The sequence below is a fragment of the Triturus cristatus genome, chromosome 7, assembly GCF_964204655.1.
Source record: "Triturus cristatus chromosome 7, aTriCri1.1, whole genome shotgun sequence".
Classification (NCBI taxonomy): domain Eukaryota; kingdom Metazoa; phylum Chordata; class Amphibia; order Caudata; family Salamandridae; genus Triturus; species Triturus cristatus.
Window position 1 is genome coordinate 1233075689 of NC_140590.1, and position 16869 is coordinate 1233092557.

Genomic DNA, 16869 nt, shown 5'->3' on the forward strand with positions numbered 1-16869 from the left:
CATCCATGTCATCCATAGAGCATCTTCAATCAATCAATCAATCAAAGACATTTCTAGAGCGCGCTACATACCCGTAGGGTCTCAAGGCGCTGGGGGGGGGGGGTGCCGCTACTGCTCGAACAGCCAGGTCTTCAGCTTCTTCCTGAAGGAGAGGTGGTCTTGGGTCAGGCGCAGGTCGGTCGGGAGGGAGTTCCAGGTCTTGGCGGCCAGGTAGGAGAAGGACCTTCCTCCTGTGGTCGCTCTTCGGATGCGGGGGACGGCGGCGAGGGCGTGGCTGGCAGATCGGAGGTGGCGTTTGGGAGCGTAGAAGTTGACTCGGCTGTTGAGGTAGCTCGGGCCTTGGTCGTGTAGGGCTTTGTGTGCGTGGGTGAGGAGGCGGAAGGAGACTCTCTTGCTGACGGGGAGCCAGTGGAGGTCTCTCAGATGTCCGGAGAGGTGGCTGGTTCGTGGGATGTCGAGGATGAGTCTGGCTGAGGCGTTTTGGATCCGCTGGAGTCTCTTCTGGAGCTTGGCGGTGGTGCCGGCGTAGAGGGCGTTGCCGTAGTCCAGTCGGCTGGTGACGAGGGCCTGGGTGACGGTCTTCCTGGTCTCTGTGGGGATCCACCAGAAGATCTTCCGTAGCATGCGTAGGATGTTGAAGCATGACGAGGAGACGGCGTTGACTTGCCTGGTCATGGAGAGGGAGGAGTCCAGGATGAAGCCCAGGTTGCGTGCATGGTCTGTCGGTTTGGGTGCGGTGCCCAGGGCGGGAGGCCACCAGGAGTCGTCCCAGGCGGAGGGTGAGGAGCCCAGGATGAGGACCTCTGTCTTGTCTGAGTTCAGCTTCAGGCGGCTGGTCGTCATCCACTCGGCTACCTCTTTCATCCCTTCTTGTAGGTTGGCTTTGGCGGCGGCGGGGTCGTTGGTCAGGGAGAGGATCAGCTGGGTGTCGTCGGCGTAGGAGATTATGCTGAGGTTGTGTTTGCGTACGATGGCCGCGAGGGGGCTCATGTAGACGTTGAAGAGGGTGGGGCTCAGAGAAGATCCTTGGGGGACGCCGCAGATGACTTCGGAGGCCTCTGACTTGTATGGTGGTAGGCGGACTCTCTGTGTTCTACTCATCCTTTATTCCTTGCATCAGGACCACTCAATAGGATCCATTGCACCGCGGAAAAGGTGCCATGGATCTGTTGAAGGACTGCTTCCTCTGTGAACAAAGCTGTTCTTGAGGACTTTCCTGACTAGCTCCCTGCTGGAGTTGTTTGTCTCAAGTACGTTTAACTGACCGCAATGACAGGTACCTAATTTTTCTTTGAAAAGGTTTCTAAGAGCCCAATTCATTGACTTTGGCAAGGCTTATTCGCAGCTGAGTGAAATTTCTTTGATTTATTATTGCTTGTAAAATATACTTCTCAGGAACCCTCCGGTAGTTCTTTTCCATTCTAGTGTCTACATTCTTATAAAAATACAGTCTATTTTTATAAATTGGTGCCAGATTTCTTGAGTATCGTGTCAATTTCTTTTTCATTTATTTTGATGTTGTTTAAATGCTTTACACTTGTTTCTCTGTGTAAGCCTTGCTGCCTAGTGCCATGGCTACCAAGGGTTAAGCTGAGTGTTTTACAGACAAAACCTACTGGACCTAATGGGGTTGGTAAGTGTATTATGTTGTGAGGTCGCACAAACACCCCATATAATACACCCCATTTTCTCACAGAGTGGCATCAGGATTGTACAAAATTATTATAGACAGTGCCTTATCACAGTCAGTACTGTGCCAGCTTAAAAGATAATGGTCGGACAGACTGCAAATTGACCACAATGAAGATGATTGGCCTGAACTCTTGACAAATGTCTACGAGAAGCCAGGTTGAAACTGGAGTTTTTCAAACTATTTCATAGGAGGCACTGGCCCACTATATAAGCTTAAAAAGTCAGGCCCTCATCAAACTCAGCATGGTGGAGATATCAACACCCAAATATATAGTCCACATAATCTGGGAACGCCAACAGCTGAGGTTTAACTTGGACGACATTTGTAAGATAATGAAAAATACCTGTGAGGTAACAAGAGATTTAGTCGGATCTGCAGTGCTCTTGTACGATATATAGCCATTCCTGGAGGTCACCCCATAGATAGGTCGTTGGTTTGCTATAGCATTGGCAGTGGCTAAAATGGGTGTGCTACATCATTGGAAGACAGCACAAATAACAATGGTTGATGGATGGCTACGCAAAATCTACCAAGTAGCATGCGCCAAAGAAATAATCTATAAACTGAATGATGACTTGCTAGCTTTTTATAAGATTTGGGGAGACTTCCGTCAGGCATGAGGTGGCTTCTTAGTGCGCTGAAAGGCGTGGACTTTGAAAGTACATTGATGGGTCTTGTGGGGGTTCCAATAGGTTGGGAATAAGCCCCACAGTATAGTACATTGTTGGGACAGTTTCTTGGTAAGCTGAAAGGTGATATTTGGACTTTACTTCAAGTGGTGTAGTTACTAGACTGGAGCACTAAAAGATACTGTTGTTTTATCTTTGTTTATTGACTGTTGGTGGAGAAGGGGGATAAAGTGAGCGTGTATTAGGGGTGTCGGTTTAATTTTTAGTAAGGTTTATGTAACTCAAGTCTGGATCCATGACAAAAACAGCAGAAGGGCTTCTTAATTCAATAAATATAAAGTGAAGGGGGTCTAAGGGACAGTTTAAAGACCACGACCAGACTAAATCCCCTATCCAATGATTCATAAACCCAAAAAGTCTGGAGGTCTAGATATACAGGAGAGAGAAATGAAAAGAGAAATGCAAGGAACAAAGACCCTTTAAGTGCTCTATCGCTCAAAGGATTTCCATCAATAACCAGTGATTGGTCAGTTTCATCATCTGGATATCCAACCTTACCACCACTGCCAACCTCTCCAACATGAGATGTTTGTTTCGGTTGGATGTCAACCAGATGACCAATGGTGTAAAAGGGAAGGAACCGGAGAGCAACAAGGGTTCTTGTCCTGACCAAGATGTATATCACTAAATGATATAGAAGGGTGCAGTGCAAAAAGGTGAGATAAAAAGGATTTAGAGGAAGAAGAGAATGTTTATTCAGGGTATTCCAACTAATCCATAGATTAAAAAATGGTGCAACAAAACAGCTTTAAACAAATAGGCTGCGTTAAAGTACGGTCGACATGTTTCAGCCTTAATGACCCAATGGTCAAATGGCTTTCTTCAGGACCTCATACCATGTTAGTATTGCTACTGCAACATTATTCGTGAAAAAAAGAAAAACTGTAAAATACAACCTTTGTGGTGTGTTTCCTTCAGTGTAAACGGTACATCTGTATTACCTGAATACATAGGAAAGGAGATCGATGAAGCGATCGCAGAAAGAGTAGGGAGAATTACTCAGTGAACTATGCCCACATGACTGGCCCACTGCGAACAGCGCTCAAAAGATAGTGGTATCTATTGGTCATAAGGTATGGCAACTGTAGATGACGTAAAATCATTTGTAAACACATGTTGTAAACACAATAGCCTCATATGGCAACATTCCCTTCCCTTTACAGGGCGGGGCCTCCGTCAACCTGAGTCTTTTCCGGGTAGGTGAGGCATATTCCTCGTGCTAAACAGGTAAGCACCTGGAATCATTATAGTGTTTTGCTGTTTTTACACCAAATTGTTATAACACAGGAGAGCGAAATGTACAATAGAGTCATTGTAATTTTCGAACCCTTGTCTCCTTCCTTTCCTTTGTATTCAGGTAATACAGATATACCGTTTACACTGAAGGAAACACACCACAAAGGTTGTATTTTACAGTTTTTGTTTTTTTCACGAATAAAGTTGCAGTAGCAATACTAACATGGTATGAGGTCCTGAAGAAAGCCATTTGACCATTGGGTCATTAAGGCTGAAACATGTCGACCGTACTTTAACGCAGCCTATTTGTTTAAAGCTGTTTTGTTGCACCATTTTTTAATCTATGGATTAGTTGGAATACCCTGAATAAACATTCTCTTCTTCCTCTAAATCCTTTTTATCTCACCTTTTTGCACTGCACCCTTCTATATCATTTAGTGATATACATCTTGGTCAGGACAAGAACCCTTGTTGCTCTCCGGTTCCTTCCCTTTTACACCATTGGTCATCTGGTTGACATCCAACCGAAACAAACATCTCATGTTGGAGAGGTTGGCAGTGGTGGTAAGGTTGGATATCCAGATGATGAAACTGACCAATCACTGGTTATTGATGGGAATCCTTTGAGCGATAGAGCACTTAAAAGGTCTTTGTTCCTTGCATTTCTCTTTTCATTTCTCTCTCCTGTATATCTAGACCTCCAGACTTTTTGGGTTTATGAATCATTTCTTAATTCAATGCCAACAAGCAGGAGTGATCATTGGCACTTCCGGAGAGGATCTTTCTGTTTTTTCTGACCTATTTTTTTTTAATTGTTTGCTCTTGTTATGTAGCAGTTAAAGAGGAGAATATTTACAGTGGACATGGGGTACTGTAGATGATCTATGGACTAGCATATGATGAATATGATAGACAACTTGGATAGTGTATCGTCTATTTAGGGTTGTCACTATTCACAGGCTACAAAAGCTGACTGTCATGGTTGATCTGGGATGATTCAATGAAAAACGTAGACTGATAGTGGATGTTACACATTATAGGAATTAATTTATATGCATATTTCTGTGGCTGCGTCCATGGTAAAGAACTGACACAGGCAATTTGTTAGTGTTTTTGCTGGATATTTTGCTCCTCTGTACTTGAAAATCAATAAAAAGTTAATGTAAAAATTCTTCTTCTTCTTCTTCTTCTTATTATTATTATTATAGAATTACTGCCTTAGAACGCTTATGATATATTACAGAAGCAAGGTTTCAGCCTCATATGGGATAAGGGGGACATGATGGTGGAGCAGAAGCTATTAAAGGCAGAACTAGTCATCATTTGCAAATGTCTTTATGGTGGCAGCAAGGGTAGGAGCCAACCAGAGTGGAAGCTTTAAGGGGAAGAAGAAAAATATTTTATTTTAGATTGGGTTAGGCAATCCTATCTCCTGCTGGAGCTAAATGCCACTCAGTAAGATTAAGACAAGGAAGGCAGATCATTAGGTAATAAATAACTTATTACCCTGAACTTTCCTGTTTGCAAAACTAGTAACTATTTACTTTCTTACTATGAATCTTTCTATGTTCTTGCACTATGGTACCAGAATGTTGTAACCAAAATGTTGCCAGGTACAAATGTTGTATCCTAAATCTTTTTTTACAAACGTATAGCCCCATTGGAGTTAATATTAGAACATTAACATTTTATGGAGCGATATTTTTTATCAATGAAAGACAATATTTTTACTAATGATATTCTAACATACAACTATTCTCACACCTCTCCTTACTAATTTGTATGTGATTTTTTTGCATTTCTGTCTTTTACTGTCAGGAGAGCTTCAACTTTGGAGACAGATCTGAATGGTATTTTGGGCCTGTAGATAGAGCGGAAACAGAAGCCCTGCTAATGGGGCAACCCCCTGGAACCTTCTTAGTCCGGGACAGTGCCACCTGCCCTGGTGATTACGTGCTATCCGTCAGTGAGAACAGCAAGGTAAAATGCGCCCTGTGCAGTGTACATCATACATCTTACAATTTAGTATTTGACAGGCATGTGAACAGGGTAGGAATAGTGACATTAGGCATGCACTGGCCCTGAAGAAGGCCTTACACCCTGCATGGGACTGTTTAATTAGGCCAACACATGGGGACCAGAGGATTTGTGGACCAAATGTACTTCCTGAACATCCTATTTTTCATAAAAATTCTAATCTTGCATAGTTAAGCTTAATAAAGGGAAGTTGGTTGACTTTCTGGTAAATATATTTTTATTTTTCAGTTGGACGATTCCTTTCAATTTTTCATTCTTGTGCTGGAAAAGAGCTCCACAAAGAGCTCCTATTTTCGAACCCCAATCCAGGCAAGCAGTATCTCTGGCTGGATAAGAAGCATACCCAATGGTGACGCATGCCACCCTGGTAGATGAGAGTCTAGCATCCTTTAAACAGGCATACCTCTTAGGGTAATAAATTGCTGTTTTCTCTCTTCTTATAGATGTGCAGAGTTTGCATTTCAGGCACTTTTAGGTCTGGCATATCTTTTGCATTTTATTAATGTATATTTGAGAGGCTATACTCAACAGACCCTGGTGTTCCTCCCACTCTCCCAATAGGTCGATTAGTAAGTAAAATAAATTTAGTTATAACCTACGTACATTTATGATCACATTTCCCTTTATTAAATCACACTCCAAAGTGAGCAGTGTTAGAGTACCAGCACAGACAGAAAGACTAGTAGAAACTCTTACATCACTCCCCTTGCACTCACCTGTCAGAAGCAGCATTATAAACTTTCATTCAAAAGTCCAGACCACAGTCATTGTCCCAACAGCTTGCTTTTTTTTTACATCTCTTAGCCACACCCCCAATCTCTCTCCCTCACGGATTATTACTCCTATTCTTTTGAACATCTATACTCTCCTTGTCCCTTATAAGAATGAGGGAACCATGCACTGTTGTTGTGTTTTCTGTACTTCTACATAAATAGGAGGAACAACGGGCTATTTTGAACAGGTCCAGCACACAAAGCCCAACAACAAGTATAAGTATAGAGACGTATGCTGTTCCTAGAGGGTGAGAGGAGAAAAGAGGCCTACAGTATTATGTTAATCAGTGGAATCAGGAGGAAATTCCTCCTTCAGGAAAAAGACCCTCACACATCCAGCCAGCTAGATGTCATGCTTCATCATCGGGTCTGCTCCTAATTGGGGCGGCGCTGCAATCCCCGATCGGCGCCCTTGATGGTGCCTTTTGGCAGAGATCTTTATTCCTTGTATGCCGGTTGGTGTAGTGCGGGTGAGGGCCCTAAGTGAAGTGTGTACTAGTGAGATTTAAAACAAGTAGTAGGGGTCCAAAATAACAAAAGTTTAATAAAGAAGGCCCCACTCTTGATTAAAACAAAAAAGTGCGCGTCCCTTAAGTAAAGTTGTCAGGTCTGCGCTACAATGGTCAACATGTTTCTTGCACCGGTTAGGTCAACCGCAATTCATCAGGACCAAACTTAAAGTTCACACACTTACTGGTAGTAGTAGCAGCTACTGTAGCACTTACCACTTGTACAGCACCCTAATAAGTGGTTACTTAGTTGATAAGAACCCAAGGCACCCAGTTGTGGTGCATTGGAGGCTCCAGCGAATCAGGGCCGGACTACAACACCGAGTAGTGCAGTGTTGTGTTTCCTCGATACAGGACACGTAGAATCCTACCCCTCGTCCAAGCCGATCTGCACTTGCCAGGTTTATGTGTATTTTGGTGTGATGCAGAGATACAGAGACACAGAGAAATCCAACAGAGGAGGGTGAGGGTCATGGACGAGGAGGAGATCCAGGGCTGCGGAGGACAGGAGAGGCGAGTGGCGCTGAGGTCGCCGTTGCGGCCCTTGCAGCCCGTCGGTTTGTGAGTTGTCGACACTGCTATATTTACAACAAACTATCAGCTACACCAGAGGCCGCACTGGGATATCATCAGCAGGACAACCTGCTGATTTGCCGCCGACCTGCAATCCCTACAGTGATTGCCACAAGCTCAGCTCCTCCTTGTCCGACCTCCTCTCATTGGGGAGGTGAGGTAGTAACTTCATGTCTCCATGCTTGAGCGGCTCAGGTTTGAGCCTAATTCAAAGGAGCAATTCAACCGCAGCCTGCATTCCAAAGCCCAGTGCACCTCGTTTAATGAGAAACAAGTAAGGCTGGCCAGGTAGAGGGCAGGAAGAGAACTACAAGCGCTGCTGGGGTTGGTGGTGAGTGAGCCGCTGTTGATTAGCCCCAGTAGTTGTGAGTTGAGACCACAAAGTGCAGAAGCAGCCACCTTAGGAGTCAGTGCAGCTTGTGCGTTGTGCTGCTCCCCCACTCCTCTCTTCCATCCCCCCACACCCCTGCAGGCTTTGCAGCCAACACAGGCTCTACAGCCTTCTACATATATCCAGGCTGTCATCTGTCATGATTCGAATCGCGCCCCGCACCCAAGCGGTGCTAGGACACCAACATCCAGAGTCCCCGGAGACCGCCGACAACACGTGGTCTCCAGAATGCACATAACGCGGCTCCTCCCAGGAGGCGGGGCCAATGATTCCATTCATCGAGGCTGAACGGTTTGAACACGGACGCTTTCCTGGCTACCCGCTTTCCTCCGTTTCCAGAGGGACTTCCCGCTTACTGGTTAATCAGGTAACGTTAGCAGTTTTCGGAAAGTGCAGCGCCTCGTGGCCCTCCCTCGCCGCAGACGCTGTCGGCACTACCGAAGACCTGTCTCTGCGAGGCTTCCAGTGCTGAGACCGAGACCTCCTCCAGCTTTCAGGTGAGAAGCCCTCACAGCGCTCCTCCGCCCCTGGATTCTGGGCGTGACGTAGTAGCGCCGGGTTTCCTCACCGTATTCCCTGCTTATTCCATCGCTCCCTGCTCGGGAGAATTCCAATCCGGCTCCTAGCGCTCCTCCGCCCAAGGATTGAGGGTGTGACGTTGTAGCGCTAGGAATAGACATAGTGCGCTCTGGGCTTCTCCGTGACGGAACGGTAGAAAACCAGAGCACTCCCAGCGCTCCTCCGCCCTTGGAACTCAGAGAGGCGTAGAGTGGCAGCGCCTACCTAGAATTATTCGAACAACTCTTCGAGACCCTTGACCCACCACCCGGCTACCCGTGAAGTAACGAGGTAGACACCGGACCCAGTTCCGCGTTCCACGGAAGGCCTGGAGACATTCCCCTATCCACGCTCGGGACTGAGCAGTCCTGGTGTGAAACGTAAAATACCACGCAGGGGGAAAATAGAGCTCAGGTGAGCCGTGGCCTCAGGCACAGGGTGGGGGGAACTGTACCCGAAAAGACCGCCTTGGAGTAACCGGTCTTCTTCTTCTCTCTTTTCAGATCTCCTTCCCCGCGGTCCCTACCCTTCCTTCCCTCGCCCACCTGTCTCCCAAGTCCGAGAGTGCTATACATACACCGGACTGGGGACGGATGGGAGGTGGACCCATAACTAGCATCATCGTCATCCCGAGGAGAGGATCCCAGGGCAGCATAACAGAATCATTGGCCCACGAAATATCCTCCTCCTGATTTCGGTGGTGTTGGTCATGGCGGCTACCTTGGATGACGTGTTAGCCGCGTTGGCCCAAGTGCAGCTGGAGTTAGCAGCTTCCAGAGCTGATTCCGTAGCCTTACATTCACGATTGGATCGCTTTCAGCGCAACCCTTTCGACGCCGGTCCAATCCAAACGGCCCCTGTTCCTCCGGTAGTGGTAGAGATGCCCACACAAATACCCCTGGCCCCACCGGAAAGGTTTCAAGGGGATATACAGAAGGTGCAGGTCTTCCTAACCCAAATACAACTGCACTTTCATTGTAAACCGAAACTATTCGTCACCAACCAGGCTCGAGTGGCCTTCTTGATATCTTACCTAACCGGAGAGGCAGCCCAGTGGGCAGTACCTCTAGTAAGAAGAGATGATGCACTCCTCTACGACTGGGAGTCTTTCCGGCAGGAGTTTGAAAAAACCTTCGACCGCCGGGCAGACACCTTCTCGGCTGATCGGGACCTCCTGAACCTACGACAAACCAGCTCGGACTATTTGGGGTACGTGAACAGCTTTCGTCGGTTGGTGGCAGAAACCGACTGGCCGGAGTCCAAACAGACCGCGATTTTCTACCGCGGGTTGACAGAGGATCTCAAGGACGTCATCGCCCAGATCGACCCACAACCAGTCCATTGTGCTGCCATGATAGAGCTGGCCTCCCGCCTGGAATACCGGCTTCGGGAGAGAAAAGGAGAGAATACGCGAAGGGACAAGCACCCCTTGCAACGTGAGACTCCTCGGATGTCGGAGTCACCAGTGTCCCGAGGTGATCCCATGGAGATCGGAACGGTGAGAGCGTCCCTGACCCTGACCGAGCGTGATCACCGCCGAAAGCAAGGCCTCTGCCTCTACTGCGGCAAGAAGGGTCATTTCTTGCGTGAATGTCCGGTTCGTCCCAAGAACAACAGGCCTAAAGCCAGCCTAGCCACAGTCGGAGTGGGAGAAACGACGTCGGGAAACCTACGTGCTTGAAGGATCTGGGAAGGAAGCCTTCAAGCTGTCACTTCATTCCTTCCCTGGAAGCAGACAGTACCAAAGAACCCGACCACCTGTTTCTCACCATACAGGTAACCCTAGACAAGGATCCTATGGCTGTAAGGGCCATGATCGATTCGGGAGCTACGGGCTGCTTCATGGACATAACCGAGGCAGAAAGGTTGGGAATACCTTTGCGCAAGAAACCCGTGCCCGAAATGGTATATGCGGTAGACGGCAAGGAGCTGGACTCCGGTCCCATTCGACAAATAACCCCGTTATTATGGATTACCATAGGAGAAGACCATGGCGAATGGATGGCCCTAAACATCATCCATGCACCTAGATGCAAGCTCATCCTAGGGTTACCTTGGCTGCGGCGACATGAACCAACCATTCACTGGTCCTCCAACTCCATCGCTTTCGACTCCTCTTATTGTCAGACCCAGTGCCGCTTCCGAGGAACCCCGGAAGAGGAGACAACCAGGGTCTCCCAAGTCGTGGCCACAGCGGCAGAGAAGGAGGTGGCTCTCCCAGAGTGCTATGCCAGGTACGCGGCGGTCTTTGATAAAGTAAAGGCCGAGGAGCTACCACCCCACCGGGAGTATGACTGCCGCATCGACCTGGTTCCCGGAGCCGAACTGCCCTGCAGCCGAGTATATGCCTTAACGGGCCCGGAAACCGACCACCTAAGAGCATACCTGGACGAGTATCTCCGACTGGGGTTCATTCGCCCCTCAAGCTCACCAGCAGCTTCACCCCTGTTTTTTATTCCCAAGGCGAACGGCGAACGTCGGTGCTGTATCGATTACCGCTCGCTCAACGCCCAGACCGTCAAGAACCAATACCCCTTGCCCCTCATACCGGTACTACTGGAACAAGTACGGGGGGCGAAGGTCTACACGCGGTTGGACCTCCGGGGGGCGTACCACCTGGTTAGGATTCGTGCGGGCGACGAATGGAAGACTGCCTTTAAAACACGGTTCGGCCTGTACGAATACCTAGTGATGCCTTTTGGGCTGTGTAACGCCCCGGCCGCGTTCCAATACTTCCTCAACGAAGTATTGAGGGAATTCTTGGACCGATATGTCGTAGTTTACATCGACGACATCCTGATTTTTTCATCGAATCAGGAAGAACACGTCGGTCACGTCCAAAAGGTGTTGGCGGCTCTGGAAAGACACCGCCTGTTTTGCAAGCTCACCAAATGTGAGTTCCATGTCACCACGGTGGAATTCCTTGGGGTCCTCCTTACGCCAGAGGGGCAGGTCATGACGGAGCGTAAAGTACAGGCGGTAGCCGAATGGCCTCGGCCCACAACAGTGAAAGACGTTCAAAGCTTCCTGGGTTTCTCAAACTTCTATCGAAGATTTATACATCAGTTTTCGCACGTGGTAACGCCACTCACCAAGCTAACGCGGAAGGGAGTTCCCTTTATATGGTCGGTAGAAGCCCAAAGAGCGTTTGATCATCTGAAGAGAGCCTTCACCAGCGCTCCCCTATTGCGACATGCAGACCCTGATCTGCCTTTCCTGGTCGAGGCGGACGCTTCGGACGAGGCAGTCGGAGCCATCCTGTCTCAACGACAACCCGACACAGGAGCGCTCCACCCGGTCGCCTACATGTCCAAGAAGCTGAGTCCAGCCGAACTCAACTACAACATCGCGGAGAAGGAGCTCCTCGCCATCAGGGAGGCGTTTCTGGAATGGCGACACTGGCTGATGGGGGCCTGACATCAAGTGACGGTGTATACGGACCATCGGAATCTGCAATTCCTACGATCGGCCCGACACCTCTCCCCCAGGCAACAGAGGTGGATGCTCTTCTTTGCTGAGTACCACTTCTTGGTCACCTATCGACCTGGAGCGCTCAATCGAAAGGCCGATGCCCTATCCCGCCTAAACACCCGGGACCTTCCCAGGAGCACCCCCGAACAGTCCCTTGTCTCTCCTGACCTGGTCATAGGTCGGATAGAGACCGACTCCTTCCTCCAGAAGGTGAAACAAGGACTCCGCACCTTCGCCTGGACCACATGGTTGAAGAGCCATAAGGAATGGCGCCTCCATCAGGGTCTTCCCCTGTGCGGATCCAAACTCTTGGTACCCACGCCCCAGCTTCGCAAGACCGTTTTCTCCTGGTGCCACGAACAGCCCTGTGCGGGGCACATGGGAGGGACCAAGACCCTGGAAAGAGTGCTGAGACAATTCTGGTGGCCCTCTGTTAGACCTGACGTGCTGCGATGGGTCCAGCAATGCACAATATGTGCACAAATGAAATCCGACCATCTGAGGAAGCAAGGACTCCTGATGCCTCTCCCCACGCCGATGAACCCCTGGGAAAGGATCTCGATAGACTTCGTGGTGGGGCTACCCAAAGATCAGGGATGCACCGCCATCATAGTGGTGGTGGATTACCTCACCAAAATGGGCCACTTCATCGCTTGTAAACGAGTACCGTCAGCCGGGGGGTTGGCGTCTCTTCTCTTGAGACACGTGGTGAGACTGCATGGACTCCCGTTAGGAATAGTGTCTGACCGAGGCTCCCAGTTCACGGCTAGATTCTGGAAGGTGTGGTGTGAACAGCTCGGCATCCGCTCTTCCCTCTCCACAAGCTTCCACCCGCAGACGGATGGCCAAACCGAGCGGCTTAACCAAACGCTGAAACAATACTTGCGCTGTTATGTGGACCGGGCGGCGAACTCATGGGTGGATTTGCTTTGGGTGGCGGAAGTGGCATACAACAACGCACAACACTCCGCTACACGTCACACCCCCTTCTTCCTGGCCTCAGGGTTCCACCCTCGCTTCATTCCTTTCCTACTCCCTCGGGAGAGCACGTCCCTTCCTGATCTCCAGGAACGACTTGGTACCATCCGCACTGCTCTCCGACAAGCTCGGTCTCACCTCCTTGTGGCAAAAGGGAGGTATAAGGCCCAAGCCGACAAACATCGCCGACCTGCTCCGGTTTACCACAGAGGGGACAGAGTGTGGTTGTCCACCAGGAACATCCGATTCCGGAGGCCCAGCGTCTTCAATCCTAAATTCATCGGTCCCTACCCTGTGGTGCGACACGTGAACCCGGTGGCGCTGCAGCTCCGATTGCCTCCTCATCTGCGCATCCACCCGGTGTTTCACGTGTCCTTGCTCAAACCATCGCTGTGCCCCGTGCGGAAGGCGCCGGCTCCTGTGTGGGTCCACCAGGACCAGGAGTACGTGGTGCGACGTGTCTTGGACTCCAAGGTGGTGCGGGGCAAGCTTTGGTATCTCTTGGCCTGGAAGGGGTATGGCCCGGAGGAGGACTCCTGGGAACCAGCTTCGGACGTGCATGCTCCTCGTCTGGTCGCGGCTTTCCACCGCCGCGCGCCCTCTAGGCCGGGGGGCCCTGGCGGTCGCTGGGGCGCCGGTGTGAGGAGGGGTGTGCTGTCATGATTCGAATCGCGCCCCGCACCCAAGCGGCGCTAGGACACCAACATCCAGAGTCCCCGGAGACCGCCGACAACACGTGGTCTCCAGAATGCACATAACGCGGCTCCTCCCAGGAGGCGGGGCCAATGATTCCATTCATCGAGGCTGAACGGTTTGAACACGGACGCTTTCCTGGCTACCCGCTTTCCTCCGTTTCCAGAGGGACTTCCCGCTTACTGGTTAATCAGGTAACGTTAGCAGTTTTCGGAAAGTGCAGCGCCTCGTGGCCCTCCCTCGCCGCAGACGCTGTCGGCACTACCGAAGACCTGTCTCTGCGAGGCTTCCAGTGCTGAGACCGAGACCTCCTCCAGCTTTCAGGTGAGAAGCCCTCACAGCGCTCCTCCGCCCCTGGATTCTGGGCGTGACGTAGTAGCGCCGGGTTTCCTCACCGTATTCCCTGCTTATTCCATCGCTCCCTGCTCGGGAGAATTCCAATCCGGCTCCTAGCGCTCCTCCGCCCAAGGATTGAGGGTGTGACATCGTAGCGCTAGGAATAGACATAGTGCGCTCTGGGCTTCTCCGTGACGGAACGGTAGAAAACCAGAGCACTCCCAGCGCTCCTCCGCCCTTGGAACTCAGAGAGGCGTAGAGTGGCAGCGCCTACCTAGAATTATTCGAACAACTCTTCGAGACCCTTGACCCACCACCCGGCTACCCGTGAAGTAACGAGGTAGACACCGGACCCAGTTCCGCGTTCCACGGAAGGCCTGGAGACATTCCCCTATCCACGCTCGGGACTGAGCAGTCCTGGTGTGAAACGTAAAATACCACGCAGGGGGAAAATAGAGCTCAGGTGAGCCGTGGCCTCAGGCACAGGGTGGGGGGAACTGTACCCGAAAAGACCGCCTTGGAGTAACCGGTCTTCTTCTTCTCTCTTTTCAGATCTCCTTCCCCGCGGTCCCTACCCTTCCTTCCCTCGCCCACCTGTCTCCCAAGTCCGAGAGTGCTATACATACACCGGACTGGGGACGGATGGGAGGTGGACCCATAACTAGCATCATCGTCATCCCGAGGAGAGGATCCCAGGGCAGCATAACATCATCATAAAAAATGTGAAAAACTTTAAAGAACTGTAAATTTCTGTAAAACTGCTGCCTGAGCTTGAACTTTGGAACCTGGAAATCTAGGTGCCTGGGAAGCTAGAGAATTTTAGAGGCTTGATCCAAAAGACAATAACCTAGTAGATGTTTATAATCCAAATAAGCACGCAGCAGCATTTCTCTACCTGAGGTCGAGGATGAGGTCAGGCAAACAAAGAGGCTTGGTGGCTTTCACCACAGAGAAGTGGCAACCAAATTGTATGGCAAAAGTTGAGAAATTTAAAGCTAATAAGAGAATATTGACCAGCTCCAGGCTTGGGGCAGGGTCAAAAACAAAACCCCATGTGAGAGATCAGACAACGCCACAAGTTCTTCTCAATTTCCTCAAACAAAAAGACGTATTGGGGGTAGCCCCAACCATGCGAAGCAGGTGGACGTGTTGAACCAGGATGGCCTGCAAAAAAAGAACTCAAAGGAGTACTCAATAAATCCGAGTGTTAGCGCACAAAAACACAAAGATATGGAAAAGTCAACCCCAATCAATATCAACATACTTGAAGAAAAGGTTGTGACTTTTGCCTCATCAGCCAACCTCAAAGCCTGTACAGCTGCTATTCATTATGATTTGATAGTCACCACAGGGTCAAAAAGAAAGCTATAGTATACCCACTTTGGAAACTAAGAGCAAAAGGGCAAACCACATTAACACAGACTTCATTACCAATGCTAGTTTGCTTTCCCATCTGAATGCATGTTAAGCGTCAATCAATGCCCAGCACTCAAAACAATTACACCCGTAATTCCACTCACGTAATTTAGATCAGTAGAATTAGAGGTCAGTTTTCACTGCCCGTCACCAGCAGGCAACCCCTTGTGGTAAGATGCAGTAAATGCATTTTGTTTTTTATTTTCAAAAAGAAAATCCTTCTTAGGAAAAATGAAAAAGAAAGCAGTTTGGTGTAAGGCTCTGTCACGTTGACAGAGTCCTGCACCAAACTGCAAAAAACATTGACAGGAACTGATGTGATGATCCCCGCAAGTGGTTTAAAAATGACCGCCAGCTTGGAAGGAAGGCCAAAGGGAGGGCTAGCAGTATATATCTCCTTCGCACTATCTTTCAGCATCATCAACATTCTGTTGCAATTACCTTGGTTACTGACCGTGCTGCTTCAATATTGGACATTAGATTGAAAATCTTAAACTCATCCTTTTAAACATTTATCTCAATCCCTCTCTCCAACAGAAAATGGAACGCATAGTCTAGCATCAATACATAATTACAGACTGAAAAACTGGTCAAAATAACACCCACATCCTGCTGACAGGCAACTTTAATATGAATCTATTCTCAACAACACTCGAGAGACAAAATTATCTGAGGTCTAGATCAACAATGGGGAATTCCAGACCAACAGGCACCGAGCCATGCTTGACTAGCTCAAATACATCCGAATTTGGATTGGTCAACCAAACAATTGTCCCTCAAGGGGCTTTTTTGAGGATGTGCTTTAAACACATGCAAGCACAACCCGATACTTTCGATCATCTGCTGTTGCAAGATATCAAGACCATAGGAGCAAAAGCATGCTAGCTATGCCAATAAGGAGCTTGTGGGAGCATCAGTGGGAATTGGGACTTTCAAGAGACTCCTCACAAAGAACATGAACACCCTTTTACTTTTAGAGAACAAAAATAAAAGAAGGCCTCCACCTGAACTGTGATCAACAGCTACCACACGCTCATTGCACAACCCTACCTGGACCTAAGTCACTACAGGGTCTTAAAAAATACATTCACGCTGTTTCAATTTGGTGGGCTCCCCATCCTCAGATTTCTTCCTGAAATGGCTTAATAGTAACCAAGAAAAGTGATGCAGGCTCTGGGATTCCACTGGAGAGGCCATTCAACATATTGTAAGAAGGGACATCTTACGGATTTTGAGGGCACTGGGCCAAACATATTTTGGGGGCCCCTGTTCAGAACATTTTTTAATTAATTATTCAATTTCAGCTCTTTCATACCCTCTTAGGACAGTTCACTGGTAGGGCACAGACAGGGGCACTGGGCCCAAACATCAATTGTGGACCTATGTTTTGAAGTTCTAGACTACACAAATTACACATTTCTAAAATACAATTCCCTATATGTGTTACAGGCTGAGACAGAAGAACTAAAATATATAAGGACACATTGAATTACAAGAACTACAACCAATGTTTGTC

The 16869-nt window shown here is 48.9% G+C and overlaps 1 protein-coding gene across 4 annotated transcripts in view; it reads left to right on the plus strand.

The window, feature by feature from the left end:
• LOC146811699 (crk-like protein) overlaps window positions 1-16869 on the plus strand; it is a 111533-nt gene that overhangs the window by 72453 nt on the left and 22211 nt on the right. For 2 of the 4 annotated variants that reach the window (XM_085618673.1, XM_085618674.1), the window contains exon 3: window positions 5437-5598. The exons of the other annotated variants lie outside the window; for them this stretch is intronic. In XM_085618673.1, the coding sequence (XP_085474799.1) occupies window positions 5437-5598 (162 nt within the window). The remainder of the gene's footprint in view (window positions 1-5436; window positions 5599-16869) is intronic. 4 annotated transcript variants of the gene reach the window in all.